The sequence below is a fragment of the Phasianus colchicus genome, chromosome 17 (genome assembly GCF_987193195.1).
Source record: "Phasianus colchicus chromosome 17, bPhaCol1.hap1.1, whole genome shotgun sequence".
Classification (NCBI taxonomy): domain Eukaryota; kingdom Metazoa; phylum Chordata; class Aves; order Galliformes; family Phasianidae; genus Phasianus; species Phasianus colchicus.
Window position 1 is genome coordinate 10,696,068 of NC_143452.1, and position 15,495 is coordinate 10,711,562.

A 15,495-nucleotide genomic window follows, 5' to 3' on the forward strand; every position below is an offset into this window, starting at 1 on the left:
AGAGCCCTTATCTGCCACGCTGAGCCTCCAACGCAGCCGGCACCCGCGCAGGGCTCCTGCTTCAGAGGAGCACGCCCAGGGCCTCGCTCTGGAGGATGAAGCGTTTCTTATCTCCGTTCCTGCCAGCCTTTCCGCTCGCTGTTTCATTTTGCATATGCCATTGGTTCTGCTCAGCACAGCACCACCACCCACCCCGGCTCCGGGTGCCATCCACCACCACCGCAGCACCAGGCAGGCACTGAGGGGAGAGCACTGCCCCACATCGTGCACGGATTGGAGCGAAGAGCAGCACGAGGAGCGGTGCCTCAGCCCCACGCAGAGCAGGGGACGGGCACGGCCCCACTGAGGGCTGCCTGCTGGGGGGAGCAGATGGGGCTGTTCATCTCACTGATGGGCAGAACAAACGCCTTCAGCATCCATAGCGAGCGCGGCGCTGATGCTCGCTTGGAGACTTGACAATCCTTGTATAAAAGGATTCCCTTCCGCTGCTGAAGTTTGACATCCCTGCATTATTAGATTATTTGCAAAGGTCTTTGTGCGCTGCAGGAAAACAATGCCACCAACATCCCAAATTACAACCTTCTCCTCCACAAATCAGCCGGCAGGCGATAAGCTGCAGAGACGGCACGTGCTGGAGGAGTGCAGGTGTTAAAGGCACGAGGGCAGCAGGCAGGCTGGGGGGAAGATGGGGGGGCACAGGACACAGCCCTGCCCTCATCCCGTAGTTCCCACCCCAGGAGGAGCCCCCAGAGAGCCCCACACCGGTCAGCGTTACCCCAGGTAGCAAATGCAGAAGAAAATTACTTGGAAAGAATTATTGCTTTAGAGAACAATTCACGCTCATTTCCAGCCCATTAACTCCTTCCTCCTCTGCAGAGCCATCATGGGCTCCCAGCGCAGAGCAGCGCTGTCACAGGTGTCAATCATTGCTGCAGAGCTCCCAAACCACTGCTATAGGGACCAAAGTGTTAAACGTGGAGGGAGAAATAAAACACCCCTTTCCCCCTCCTTACTATTTACTTCATTAATCTTAGATACAAAAAGCTAACAATAAATACTTTAAGTGACTTTTATTTGTGCTGCTGAAGGTTCACTGCCCAGTTTTGACAGCATCTCCTCAATTCAGTGTCTCCTGGGTCTCTCTGCCTGGATGTCAGGAAAGATTCCTCAGCCATGGTTTGTGCTCAGCTCGCCCACCGTGGAGCCCAGGGGGAGGAGCAGGGCTGAGGGCAGACACTGCAGCCCTGGGGGGAACAGTGGGCTCTGGGCTGGGGCTCTGTGCCACTGCTGGGTACCCACAGTGCTGTGCAGGGCAGGGGGGTGAAGGTGATGCTGCAGAATCTCTCCCCTCTCCTTCCCTCCTGAGCACGGACGGGGCGGTAGGAAACTTACAGAGTGCCTCATCAATCATGTTCTTTCTAATTAACTTCTAATTTACCTCTTTAGTCAAATCTGTTTACAATCAGAGACAAGAAAACACGGCCCAACGAGAGGTGCAGGGCAGATGGGGCTCTCTGCCCTCACGCTCTGCTGCCTCCATCCCATGCCTGCTTCCCTGCTGTGAGCCAACCCAGCCCCAGTCCTGCGTGCCTGAGGCTGCAATCCACGTGTGGGGCTTTTGCCTTACAGGGCCTTGCACATGAGTGGGGTTCCAAGCAGGCAGAGCAAGAAGTCAGTATATAGCGACTGCCCAGCAGAAGATCCTTATGCGTGTGCAGGGGGTCCGTGCCTCTTAAACACTGTGGAGATAGGGAGAATAATTTATTGTCTGTTCTGCAGAAGCCTGAATCCTTCTGTGAACCACCCTGAGACCAAGAGGCTCAGGTGGGGCGGATTGAAGAGTTAACAAATGGCAAAAAGGGGAAAAAAAGCAATGACAGAAATGCTGCCTTCCAAAGCAGGAGCACCACGGCAGCCTCACTTCCTCCAGCAGTGCTGGAGAGCTGGCAGCCCGGCCATTAGAGCAGGGAATTATTTTCAGTCCAGCCTCCATATTAAGTAACTCAGCTAATGCATCTAGAATGGAAAACACCGAGGGGAAGGGAAATGAGCTTTCTGAAAGCAGAACCCCAGCAGAGCAGTGAGGGCAGAGGCAGCCATGCTCCTGCACAGCCCTGTGAGCCAGGCTGACATGGGCAGACACAGAGGGATGGCACCTCACAGCGTGCTTAGATCCAAACCAAAAGCAAACCCCAAAGCCTCATCTGGCACTCAGGCACCTTCTATTACTATTTTCAAGAACTCCCCACCTTTTCTTCACCCAAGGTATGTCCCCTACTTTTCCACGTTGTTCACATTTGTTAAGTCCCTCCTGTTCTGCTTCAGAAGTGCCTCATTTCCTTTCCTTTCTCCTCTGCCTTTCAGTTGTGATGGTACAACAACAAGGACCACGGAGTGCCTTCCAGCAGGGAACACAGCAGCTCAGCCACGCACACACTGCATGAGAGGAAGCAATTCCAGGAGTTGTGCAAAGTCAAAAACCAAACACAGCTAAAGGGTAGAAGGAAAAAAAAAAAACCTTTTAAAGGAAGGGGTGAGGGACGAAAATGATTTTCAAAAACAAGGAATGAAAAAGAAATGAAGAATTCAAACAAGTTCGGCACCAAAATGTGTTCTGCAGCTCCCCGTGGCTGCTGAAGCCACTATTTCCATGCTGATCCCCTGAATAACAGCATTTGATGCCACCCGGGCCAGCAGTGCCTGCTACAGTCATGATTGAAGGCAGCCTTTAAGCTTCCCTGACAATGCATTTTTCTTGGAGATAAAAAATGAATGCTGCCAGCATGCAAATCTCCCTAAATTAGGCAGGGCCCAGCTTGCTGGAGCAGCGATGTTTTGTGATGACAGTCATTAACTTTAGCAGAAGGAAGAAAAAGATGCAGGAAAATAGTCTCAGCCACTTCTCATCCCAGCTGGGAGCTGCTGCTCGGGGAGTGGTGGGACCTGGCAGGCCAACATCTGGTTTTACACTGCAAGTGCAGAAGGGCAACACAAAAACGAGCTGTGGTCTGCTGTCTGCAATCAGCCACATCACTTGGTCCTCCCCCAGCTTCCCCCTGGTGCTGGTGGGGCTTTTCAGTTTCTGGTGCTGTAAGAAGTCAGACTCCCACTTCCAGATTCAGAACACTGACTTTCTATAGAGCACATACAGATGAGGTCCAGGGGCTGCTGCTCTGGGTCTGTGCTCTGGTAGCCCACTGAGGAGCAGCCAAACTGCACACAGATCCAGCCCCTCAGCTTCCCCATTTCACACCTCCCAGCACCCTGGATGGGTATCACACTCCTTACCCTTCCTCTAACAAGCATATGGTTGTGTTCCTTCATGCTCTGATCACAGCAGCCTGACTTGAAGGAAAAAAGTCCTAAGCTGCCCTACAGCAAGGTAAGCAGCTGTAATCCCACTCACAGTAGACTCCTTACATAATGAACAAGGAAATAAAAAAAAAAAAGCAAACTAATCTTTAATATCTCCAACATCTCATTTAGAATAGTTTCACAGAAACATCACTTTTATCGTGCAATCAAGGCTGGAAGAGAGCAGCAGAAGGAGGGGAGACAGACGCCGCATCGCCCTGGAAACCACAGAACTCAGCCCTGAGGCCTCAGAAGTTCTCCAGCAGGTCCACGATCCGCTTCTGCTCACTCTCCCGGAACTCCTGGTTCTTCCCATCCCCGATGTTCTCTGCATACTCTGCAGGAGAGAAAGCAGACAAACACGGGCTGTGAGCGATATACCAGGCAGGATGGCCAACCTCTCCCATGGAATCTGTGTGCACTGCAAACAACCGGATGGGAATTTATGTAAGGAGCGCCAATGATTTTCTTTCCCCGTCTCCAAGGGTTAAAGCTTTGCCTAACAAACATCTGCCGACCCTCATTAAAACTTTTGTAGCAAAGAGACTTAAAGAGGAACACAATGCACTCATCATTAAGCAGCATGAGCAAACAGAAGCACTTGGACAAGCAGTGTTCCCCAGTGCCAGGCCATGAGGCCATCGCACCATCCCAGGAGGAGCAGTCACCAGCACTTGGTGGATATGCAGAGCTGTAGAGCTGGCTGCTTTCAGTCCAAGAAGCCCAGCACAGATCTGCTCTCCTCTGCCACCAGCAGTCCCCAGGGAGGTCAGGCTGTTACACATTTGTTAAACTCCCCTAACTTTAGGTTTAGTGTGTCCATTTTCCAAGCAACGTGAAGGAGGAGTTCTGTAAAACAGGTCCAAAGGAGATCAACGCCCCAGTCTATGAGTGTTTTTAACCCTATGGAAGGAAACACCAATTAAGATTCAACTACAAAGCAAACTCCTTGCCTTCAGCTAGATCCTGATCAAGGCTTTGCCAGTCCACATGGCCAAACACAGTACAACAGGAATTCCCCTGCAGCTCTCTCCCGACATCCACCTAAAGCTCCTAGCTCTCATTTCCTCACCAGCTTGCTCCTTTCTGTCACCAGAACCTACACATTCAAAGATGGCTTAAAAAGAAAAAATGAAAAGCGGGTTTGAAGCTGTAAAAAAGCAGGGATCTGCACAAATCTCAGTGAATCAGGTGCAGCCTGCCTGGTTAGATGGTGTTTTCCAGCCTCCGCCTTCTCTCATTCTTTCCCTTCTTCCTAAACAAACAGAACATCTCGTATTCAGCATCTGAATGGTAACTTGCTGGAGAAAGTTTGCTTTAATATTTATACGTTCAGCACTGCTACATGCCTCTGAGCTCTATCAAAGCCTTTATTATAAGAGCACTGAAAGGAGTGAGGACAGGGAGAAGTTAGCTGATGTGGGAGACTTCCCTCATGTGTGCATTCTCTCTCTCTCTCTCTCTCTCCACATACAAAAAGCAGAATTCTTTGCCAACACCTCAGGAAGAAGTCCTTTTAATATTTATCAACTGCTACAGTACCTGTAACGAGAGCAGGCAGTAGCACTACAGCTTGCTGCAGGTGAATCCTGCTTCTTCTCAGTCCTGGAGAAGGGGGTGAACACAGGGAACTCTCCCTCCAGGTGACGAAGCAGCTCGCCATCTCACTAATGGAGGCAGCAGCAAGCTCCTGGCTGTGCAAGCCACCTGCTGAGCTGCCTGCAGGGCAACCCAGGGGCAAAAGGGTTGCTGCACAGTGCAGGTGGGAGCTGAACTCCAGCGTGGCACAGGATTACGAGCCTATGAGACGGAGGTGAGTGCTCAGCTCAGGCTCTCCTGTCCCCTTCGGGCGGTATCAGAGCGCTTTGTGTCACACAGCTCCCCCAGGAGGAACAGGCACTGTCCACAAATGAGCCAAGGCCGTTCTGTGCTTTGTCACAGTAAGTGCCTCTGAAACAGATGCAGCAGCCGCAACTGCCTTTGTTTATTGCAGCCCAAGGGCAACGCTTTCCTGGCTGCTGCTGCTCGTGGTGGCTGAGCACTGGGTGGCAGCAGGGATGGTGTGGCTGCCTGGTGGCCTGGCTGCTCCTGGTGGCAGCCTGCAGAGTGACAGCCATCAGATGTGGGAGCATGGCACATCTGGCAATGAGGCTGCTGTGTGCCCCCAAAAATCAGTGATCTGCTGCTGCCCCAGTGAAGCAGACAAAAGCAGGACTCAGATTCCTTTTGCCTTCTCCAGAAGCTCCACATTTTTCCTCCCAAGCATTTTGGTTTCACAGGACCACAAGCCCAGTGACTCCCAGGCAGGCTGTTATTGGGGTACCAACAACGGTTAATACTGATTTGAAAAGAGCAGATAAAACCCTCAGAACTGGGCTTAAAAAAAAAAAAAAAAAAAAATCACCACTGAGATTTTCTGTATTTACTTATTTAAAATTCCATCACTTCAGTGAGACAGCAAAAATCAGACATCAGCTCCCTTTGCCTACAGTTAAACAGAGCTCACACACTGCTGTAGCTACACAAAGGAAAAGGACCTGAGATCGGTTTCTGCTTCATTAGACAAAATACAATGGTTACAGAACAGTAAAAATCAATAAGGAAATATTGAAGCTTGTAATGGATATTGGAAGCCATAAAGCCTGCACATAGAAAGGGACCACAGGCCAAATTTAGCATCGTCCTTACAACATCCCTGCCACCCCTTGTTGGTTACACATGCTAACAGGTTGGCTCAGCACTCCATAGGCCCAGAGGTGCCCTGGGGTTTGCAGAGACTGCTCCCTGCCCCAAGCACCCCTTCCAGCCACGACATGCACTGCTCAGCCACATCTCCAGAGGAGAGCTAACTGTCCCGCTGCAGGAATGCTGATCTTCAAGGGAAAGGAACTGCAGGGCAATTGGTCAGCCTGCAGGAGTGCAGCTAATGAGCCTCCAGCACTCCCTGCCTGCTCCTCCCCCTGGAAGTCCTACAATACAGAAACAGTCCTGCTTCCTCGCCTGCATCATAAGTAATTCTGAGCAACCCCAGGGGATCCATCAGCTGTCAGGTTGCCAGAGAAACATGGAGAATATGTAGGCCATAAAATCAAACTAAAAACCAAGTACCTAATTAGTATGCAAAAAATAGAAAATAAAACCTGAACGAGAGCAAAACACTGAACGAAAAGTAAAAATAAACTGGCCCTCATCTGTCCTGAGAGCAAGCTGCAAACCAGCTCAGAAATGCTTCAGCCAAGGGGAATGCTCCCAACACCTCACTCATTTAGAGCAGAGCCTCCTCTGTTTCAGTTCCAGAAGCTGCTGAGTGCCCCCAGCAGGATGTGCTTGGAGCCCCCAGCCAAGCTGTGTCCAATGGATCAGCTCTTCTGGAGAGGCAGGGCTTTGAGTGTGGTGTAACCTCAGTTACAGCTAGCCCAGTCTTTGCTGACAAGGTACTTGATAACAGGGTATAACTACTAACAGAATCTAAGTATCACCAGCAAAGATGGCAGATGAGCTTTGTGCAACCCCTGCCTGGCAGGAGCCTTAGGGCACTCCAGCCCTACGCTTCCCAAGGACCCACCAAGAAGTTCCTTTCTAAAGTCACTGGCAACTGTGATGGCACAAATCTCAAGCTCTGCCAAGTGTGACAGCTGGGGAAGAGCTGAAGAGAAAGCCCCAAATACTGCACCCATCACTCCTATTATTAACATGCCATTTAAGGTCTCTTTAGGAAGCGAACACATCCCTGCTGACACTGCTGTACAATCTGTACTTTCTCTAAGCAGCTCACCAGACACGATAAAACCATTACAAAAGTTTCACAATGCAACTCACTGTCTGAGAAAGAAGGAATCAGATGAAGTGTTCGTGCAGCTGCCTCCAGTCAGCATGTGAACCAACAGGCACAGAGGGGAACACGGGGTGTGCTGGCACATGGGGTGCAGTGCAGGTAAGGCTCTCAAGCACCTGTGGCATAGGTCACGTATGGAAGTAGAAATGTACCATGTTCTAAGGTGCAAATGGGCATTTGGAGGCAGGAAGCATCAAATATTGCTTCTGGGGAACTTTCTGGGGAAGGATAAGGGCCAAAGAGCTTGCCTGTAGCTCCACGTGATCTCATGCTGTCAGAAAATCACTCTTTTTTTTTTTTTTTTTAATACCTGCTATCATTGCTATTCCCAAAGAAAGCAGAGACACTGAAACAACACAGCCCCAAGCCCAGAATCCCAAGGATGCTGACAACTTTTTCTTCTCTTCATGAAAGAAATCCCCCTTTCCAAGACCTGCACAGCCTCTCAGGAGCACAGACCTCTGCTACACAAGAAAAGGCACTCTCAGGGGCGATGGATCAGTGCTGGCAGCTCAGGTTGGGCTGCAGAGAGAGCCCTGATCCCTGTCCCCTCCCCCTCAGTCTAACTGTCTGCTTCTGCTGAAGGACAGCAGGCGACAGATGAGAGACACAGCTCAAATAAGCACTGCTCTAATTCAACATAAGCATTCAAAATAACAAGCAGTACTTTAGAATCAGGACTGCAAATCACAACAGCTACATTTTAAAGCTACAGAGGATACTTTAATGCTATAATCCATATTAATCTGACACTAAGAACAAGACAAATACACCATGGATACCAATATGGTGCAGATGGTAAAGAGCAGGGCCATGTTAATGAAAGATGAGACTCCACTATTCTTTCCTCTAGCATGTGTATACACTTCCCTTAAATATTTACTCTAGCATTGTAGATGGGCCAGTCAGTCTGCAGATGACAGCAGCATGAAGTGCTGTAGCATTATGTGACAGCAGACAACAGCAAGCATCTTAACTCCAAGGCAAGGCTTGCCTCTTATCAAGGATTTCAGCCCTGGTCAGAGCTCACAACATAACTGCTGCTCAGAGATGCTCCTGAAGTCAGGGAGAATGATGTGTGAAGGCTTATCCTACAAAGCCATGACCAAACTGTCCCTGGTACAGAACGAAACACTCATAGGAATATCTCAACTCACCCTTCAGTATGTGTCGAACAATTTTAATGGAGCTGCCTCTCATGTTCAGAATTTGATGGACTCTCTGACGAATCTGATCAGGAAAAAGAAGAAAGGAATCTTCATTAGAACACAAAGCCATGCACAACCCCACTTTTTCCACTCTTTTTGAGTGGAAACCACAAGAACCACAAAACCCAGTTCAGCCTTGCTAGTCCACGGTCCCAGAGCACACACACAAGTAACCACAAAATACAGTCACAAACGCCAACACACCCATGCCAGAAAAAAATGCAGTATTTCACAGAGGTCAGGAAAAGTCCCCATCTGCAGTCTGTGTCTCTGAGAGGCCTTCCAAGAGATATTCCCTTTCAGCACTCCCAGCAGTAGCATAATCAAGGCCTTCCAGTTTCTAACTGTGACCCTGCTTGTAGCAGCCTGCATGAACTCAGTGATAACCATCACCTCCTGTACTTAATACTGCCCTCCTCACTGCTGTAACTTCACGAAGCTGCATGGACACAGGGCAACAAGCAAGATTCCTCCCAAAAAAAGGAATTAAGAAAAGACTAAGAGGCAATATTTCCAAGAATAGTCTTGCTTGTATCATGCAATATTTGCAATATTTTTCATTATTACATCATGCAACCATTGCAATATTTGCAAGGATTAGTCTTATTTGTATCACAGCTGGAAACATGGCGATCCATCAGCTCTGTATATAGCTTTACCTGGGGAACATTGGCATTACAGATTTCTGCCATGATGTAGGAAATGAGCTGTAGAACAAAGAGACCAGCATCCAGGCGGCGGAGATAGAATTCGTCTTCCATGTCATCATCTATTATCTCTCCTCGGCGCACCATGTCCTGGAAAGCAATGCACAGAAAAGGGGTCAAGGCTGTCTCTCTGAGAGCTTCCCATTACTCACGGTGAAATGCTGGTGATATTTGCAGTTTCTGAAGAAATGCTTTGTTCTCCCAAAACATTAACATCCCTACATTTCTTACCAAAGAAGTACTTCTTTTGATAACGTATTTAAATCCACAAAACATTTCACTCAGTTTTGAACACGGTCTTGTCTCTGCTGGTGTGAAGTGTGTCCATCCGCAAACTAACATTTTAATTTCAACACAGAAGTTATGTTTCTAAATGGAGTGATCAGAGACTGTGAACAGAAAACAAACCAGTTCTTTGTCAAGGTGGAACAAAACCCGTGCTCCTTTACTGGCCATCTGAGGGTGCTGTTCAGCAGTGCAGAACATGACTCCAGCAGCTCAAAGCCCTACAGACCTCCTAATTTCATCACTGACTGCTGGATAAGAAATCAGGTCTCAACTTCTGCACAAGTACAGTTTCATTACTTGCAGCCATTCTCTTCCAAAGCCATCGGCTGGGCAGAGTGATGGGGCTGAGCCTCCAGCTGCAGCCAGCAGAAGTGCTGTGCTTCCACGGGATGGTCCTTCCTTTCCCTGCAGAGGGTGTTTTGCTAGAGGCCCATACAGAGCCCAAAGGCAGCATGCAGGAGGTTGCTCCATCCTCCTGGCTTAGACAGGGCACTCGCTGGTTCACAAAAGCAGCAAAGCAGCCCAGCAATGAGCCCTGAGCAGCTCCCTGCAGAGAGAGGCCCTCCACGTCACAGAGTGAGCCCACCCTGACTTTTCTCAGCGACCAACAGAGTGCAATCACTGATGTCACATCTGACCTTTTGCATTTCAGGGGTTTGTTTTTTTGTTTTTGTCTTTAGATAAAGGAAGCAGCTTGTCACACCCTGCGAGCTCACTGCAGCCCGTGTGATTTATTATGCAGCAGGCTGGCAGGTGGGCACGCACCAGCAGAGCAATATTTTCTCATTAGAGCCATCACCAGTGAGAGCACTGTACCTGTAATGCTCACAGAGCACTTCCTTCACGCACACATGCTCCAGGCAAACACACACAAGGTCACCAGCACCAAAGCTGATTTCAGCCACCAGATCTTCTTGTTTCGTCAAACCAAACCCTTTTGTCTAATCACAGAGAGTCTCTTCCAGGCATGGGAAGGAATATTAACCCTGCACACTGGACAGCACAGTGAACGTTCACCATATACACATCTGATTAACTGACTCCGAGCTGCCATTTTTATTGCTGCCTCCCAAAATTGAAAATAGAAAGCAAAGGTGATGAAATGGTTTTCCACTCTTCCTAAAAACCCAGTTTGCCAATAAGAGAATGAGGTAAGTTTAAGAAACAACACCTAGTTACCAAGGTTGTAAAGCCAACTGCATGGGCTACACCTCGGGATACCTCAACACTGGTATCTGCATAACTGCCATTTACTCCAGACTCTCAAAATCACAGGCATAGACATGACTGGGCAAAACCTGCAGCAAGCTCCTGCCAGAAAAGAAGAAATCCAATTTTGTGCAAGCAGCAACTTTCTTCACCCTACCTCAATGCCAAACTGAACGAATCTGGTCAAATCTGGGCTCTAAAGCTGAAGAATGTTGAGTCTGGCAACCAGAGGTAGGCAGCTATTCAATGAAACATCCAAAAACCTCGTTCAGGGAAAAAGACAAGGCACTCACTCCCAAAACCACCGCTTATGCTCTCAGTGCACACAGGCTTACTGGCTGTTCTTCTCAACAGCACTAAATTCCTGAACAGAAAAACATCAACAGGCAACAAGGATTCTGAATCGCCAGAGCAGGAAACAAAGGCCATTTCTGCTCTGTATTCTGATCCCAACACAGTGATCACAGGAGCAGAATCCAGACAACTGTCGATTTGATTACGCAGGGAAGGCAGCAGACTTAAGAGCCCCTCTCGACAGAGAAGCAAAATAATTTTGTGCCAGTGAATTAAGCAGATACGAATTAGAAGACAGGTACAGTTTTAGGTGCTTTTTTCCACATCCTTTTTATTATTAAAAACAATACAAAACCACCAGCAGCCTCTAAATGCTAATCTGCCTCCGTACAGTACCAAATAGCCACCTTTCCACTTTGTCTCTCTTTCAAAGCTGTCAAGTCGCTAACCTCCAAATGAGCACTCAGATGCCATTTCTAATCTGCCAGCAATATGTGCTGAGATGCCCCTTGCTGATGGGAGAAGACAGCAATGAGATGGGCTTCTGTGAAGCTAAAATGAGCTTCTCTCGCACTAATGAGGCAGGACTGACAGGCCTCAGGGTGTCAGGTAAAGACTCAAAAACTGAAGATACAATGGATCAGCTGCTGCTACACCAGGGATCACATCTGCTCCACGCAGCCAAGACATCAGGGCCCAAAGCATTCTCTGCATCCTCCTCCTTCCTTGCGCATCATCCACCATTCCTCAGCAAGGCTGAGAGCAGACTTTGCTCGGAGCAAAGCAATCCTTCTCATAGCAATTAGGCTAATCATGGAGTTATCTTCTCTGATCACTTCTGAACAGATCCCACAGAAGCAAACAGCCGTGTAACAGGAGATGAAGGGATGCTCCCCTGCTGGACTGCGTTCTGTTTCGTCGTCCAGATTCATGATGCAGTTTTTATAACAACTGTTCTTTGCAAAAAGCTGGCTTAAAAAATTCCTCCCCTCCCTCCTACTCTCAGCAATTCCCACGCCTTCACTGCCAATCTGAAGGGCTGAGCTATAAACCAGATCACTAAAAGAAAGGAAAGGGAAGAGAACTGCAAGGGCAGGAGCTTCTTATGCCGGCTGCACTACTGAAGATAAAACTCCAGGTATGATACCTTCAATCATTCTTTGTATAATCAGGTTTCCACTTCTTGTAATGCAAGACTTACACCAGGATACTCTGTCCATCAGACTCAAATCTCTCTTTCTCTCTCTCCTCAGGATAGGCTGAACCTGTAAAATCTCATTGTGTCTTTTTTTTTTTTCCTTCCTTTGGGGCAGGAAAGGATCCGTATTCCAGGCTTCTGGAGTACTAACCATGTCCTCAACCACAAGAGGAAGGTCAAAAGCCCCCCAAGTGACAAAGCATAGCTTCTGCAGGACTGTGTTCACACATCCACTTCAATGATTCATGAGCAACAACTACAAACACTAAAGCAGCCCATAAATCCTATCAGAGGCAGACAGCTCCCCGGGCTGATGGGCAGAATGACAGCTTCTGCCCGCCTCTGCCTGAGGAATCCATCGGAGCCTCTTCAAATCTCAGCAGACCATTTCCCACTGACCATTTTAGGATGCTGAGAACCAAAGAAATCCATAACCCCAGGAGTGTTCTAAGTGAGAAGTGAAGCACAACATCATATTTCATAAACACTGTGCCCAATATTCTAACCCCACTCAGGATGCTGGGAAAAAAAAAAAGGCAATTTATTTCTGGAAAGCAGAAACGTACTTCATAATGACTGCAAATAGCCATTAGTGCACTCTGAAACCCTGGGCCCCAATCAGAATTGGAAGGCACACAAAGCAGAGCAGATACATTTCTGACCCCTTCTGATGAAGGAGTTCACCAGCAGCTACCAGAACAGGGCGATTCTAAGTTCCTGGTGCTTTATGTTATTGTCTTACAAAGGATAAGAGTTATCAGGTAATATTTAGATAGACCTTATTCTGTACTATTCAGAGAGCAGCTTATTCACCTGCCAGTGCACACAAAACAGAATAATAATAATAATAAAAATCTAATGCTGCTTTGGCATTTCTCTGTCACTGGGGACCTGTGCGTCAGAGAGCCCAGAGAACATTTGTGCTGATGCACTCCCTGCTTAAAAGACCTCACAAAGCAGCTCTAACAATAATAACAAACTTTGAAAGACACCTCGTGGCTCTGTTCCATGCTGGAATAGATGAAGATGTTAGTTCTGCCGGGAATTACTTTGTTTGGGGAAAAGTGGAGCTGTGGGATGTGTGACAGTACTGGATGTAATTCAAGTTTATGGACCTGTCACCAGAACACAAACAACACAGTGCACATATTTTAAGGCATTTAATCTCACATCTACTCTGAGAAATAGGAAAACATTTTATCTCCCAGCTGTGGAGTGAGGATACAAGTAAAAATAGTAGCTTGGTGACACACTGACTATCATCTGTGGTGCTTAGAGATGATCGGGATTGGAACTGGACAAACTTCCAGTCTAGTCCAGCCCAGCCTCCAAGCCTCCTAATCTTTACCACCAGGCTCTGAACACTGCTTTGAAAGCCAACGTCCTTCACATGCAGAGTACAAATCTGCTTCTCAGGGGTGACATGCAGCATGAGTAAATCTCAGTACAACACTTTGATATTTTCCGTTGAAATATACTGCAGAAGGTCAAAGCACATATGGGATGTTTCTGCCAAATCCTATTACTAGCACTAATAGGAGTGAAGAACTGAGATCCATTTATTGTGGCCAGGCCAGCCCACAGAGCCCTGCAGCAGGGCAAAAGCACACTGGCTTCTGGATACGAGAGGAAAACCTGAATGCTTACATTTTCTCTTCTCCTGTGTACCACTAAACATGAATGGAATATTATTATTAATCAAATAGCTTCTATACGAGCTGCTTCACACCCAAACAACTTCCCTCAACCCAAATCCCCTGCTCTGTGCTGGCTGTTTGCTACAGGTGTTAACATCTGCAGCCTACTTCAGGACTTCCTTGGATACAGAGCACACATACACTGGCTCTGCGTGCTGCCTTTAAGAGCTCTGTACAGCAGCTGCCCAAACACTGTGAGATTTCAGCTAGAAAAAAAATATAGCTCTGCTTTTTGAGTTCTAAAACCCACACACTAACATCGAAACACAGAGAATAAATAATTTCTTCTGTTTTGAGGTGGATGAATGGAGAGCAGAGGGATAACAGAAGAGGGTAAAGGCCGTTTGTCTTCAGGCCACCGTCCGTTTGCGAGGCTGCAGCTGTCCATATGGAGCCCAGACGCTGGCAGCAGCAGCTCCATTCATCTCTCAGCCCTGTGCCTTTTGCTTCTGAGCTCCAGTGCCCCCCAGCATGTCTGCTGGTGCTCAGAGCAGCAGCCTTGGCAGTGTGGGGATGGCTGTCTGTGAGGCTGCTGGGGGCTGCAGCCGGGGCACGCCGAGTGCCCACACGGGGACAGTGCTGCGGTGATTATCTCCGTCAGCACTAATCAATCTCATGCCCTCCTCTGTGCTGATACAGATAATCTTGTGGGAAGCATGCCAAGCTCGCTAACAGCTCTGCAAGCTGCTTCCTGACTCCGACAGCTCGTTCTCTTTCACAAAGTCTGTTCCAGACTCGGTTCCAAGAAAGTACTGTGCGATACCCAAGCTCGTGTCATTCAAAACGATTTGCTGCTGGTGTGCTCAGAGAGCACCAGGCTTTGGCTCTGGCCTCATCTAGCTAATCAAAATAGAGGTTTCCTTGCAGGCGATCAGAACTCTGCAGACCAGGGTAGGAATCCTCACACATTACCATGTAATTGTCTCTCTGCATTTCACTTACTCTCCATCTGCCAAAACAAGCAATATCTCAGCCAAGTAAAAGTGAAGGCACACCAAAGCACAGACTTAAGCCCTCCTAGTAAAATTCACTCTAAGAAATGGCCAGAAACACTGCTGAGAGTGAGTTCCCAGCCCATCTCATCTGTGGGAACCAGAAGCTGAGGGGGGGCAGGCAATAAGAGCTGAGGGGCAACAACATGGGGATGAGTTTGGGAGGGCAGCTGGCAGATCAGCAGCTCTGCGCAGCGCTGTGCCCGTGCAGAAGCACCAAAGGCATATGGTAGTACAACTTATGCAATACATACATGTTTCTCTCCATCAATCTTCTTATCAGCTGCCTGCATCGCATCCAGGTACTTAAAATACAGTTCCATCAGCCTATCAACCTGCAAGGGCAGAAGAGATAGACCTAAGCAAGAGAAAGAGAACAATGCAATCATCTTATCCTTAATGCTATGCTGTTTTCCTCCCAGCTGCAGTCTTTGCAAAATAACAGGTAATTCTGTCACTCACAGGAAGGAATGCACTGGAAGGCTGCTGCAAGTGCTGGGCAGATGAGCACGCTGAGTCTGTGAGCATCTGAATGTAATCCCATATCACAATACAGCCTCATCAGCTCCAACTAAAAGGAAGCAAACAGACGTGTTCCTGACTCTTTCTCTCTCTCTGTGTTCTGGTTCTCCAGCTCTCCTGCTTTCTTAAATGAACTCTTCTGTCTATAATGAATGTAATTGTCAAACTTCTGTTAAATGCATGAGGTACTT

At 48.1% G+C, this 15,495-nt stretch overlaps 1 protein-coding gene across 2 annotated transcripts in view; it reads right to left on the reverse strand.

The window, feature by feature from the left end:
- Positions 1-3,436: 3,436 nt before the first annotated feature.
- The window catches only part of CTNNBL1 (catenin beta like 1), a 39,462-nt gene continuing 27,403 nt past the window's right edge, over positions 3,437-15,495 (reverse strand). The window contains exons 13-16 of one of the 2 annotated variants that reach the window (XM_090151934.1): positions 15,037-15,117; positions 9,057-9,194; positions 8,347-8,419; positions 3,437-3,691 (exon numbers count right to left, since the gene is read on the reverse strand). In XM_090151934.1, coding sequence (XP_090008060.1) covers positions 3,603-3,691; positions 8,347-8,419; positions 9,057-9,194; positions 15,037-15,117 — 381 coding nt within the window. In that variant the 3' untranslated portion in view covers positions 3,437-3,602. The remainder of the gene's footprint in view (positions 3,692-8,346; positions 8,420-9,056; positions 9,195-15,036; positions 15,118-15,495) is intronic. The other variant, XM_090151935.1, reaches the window with a different exon arrangement.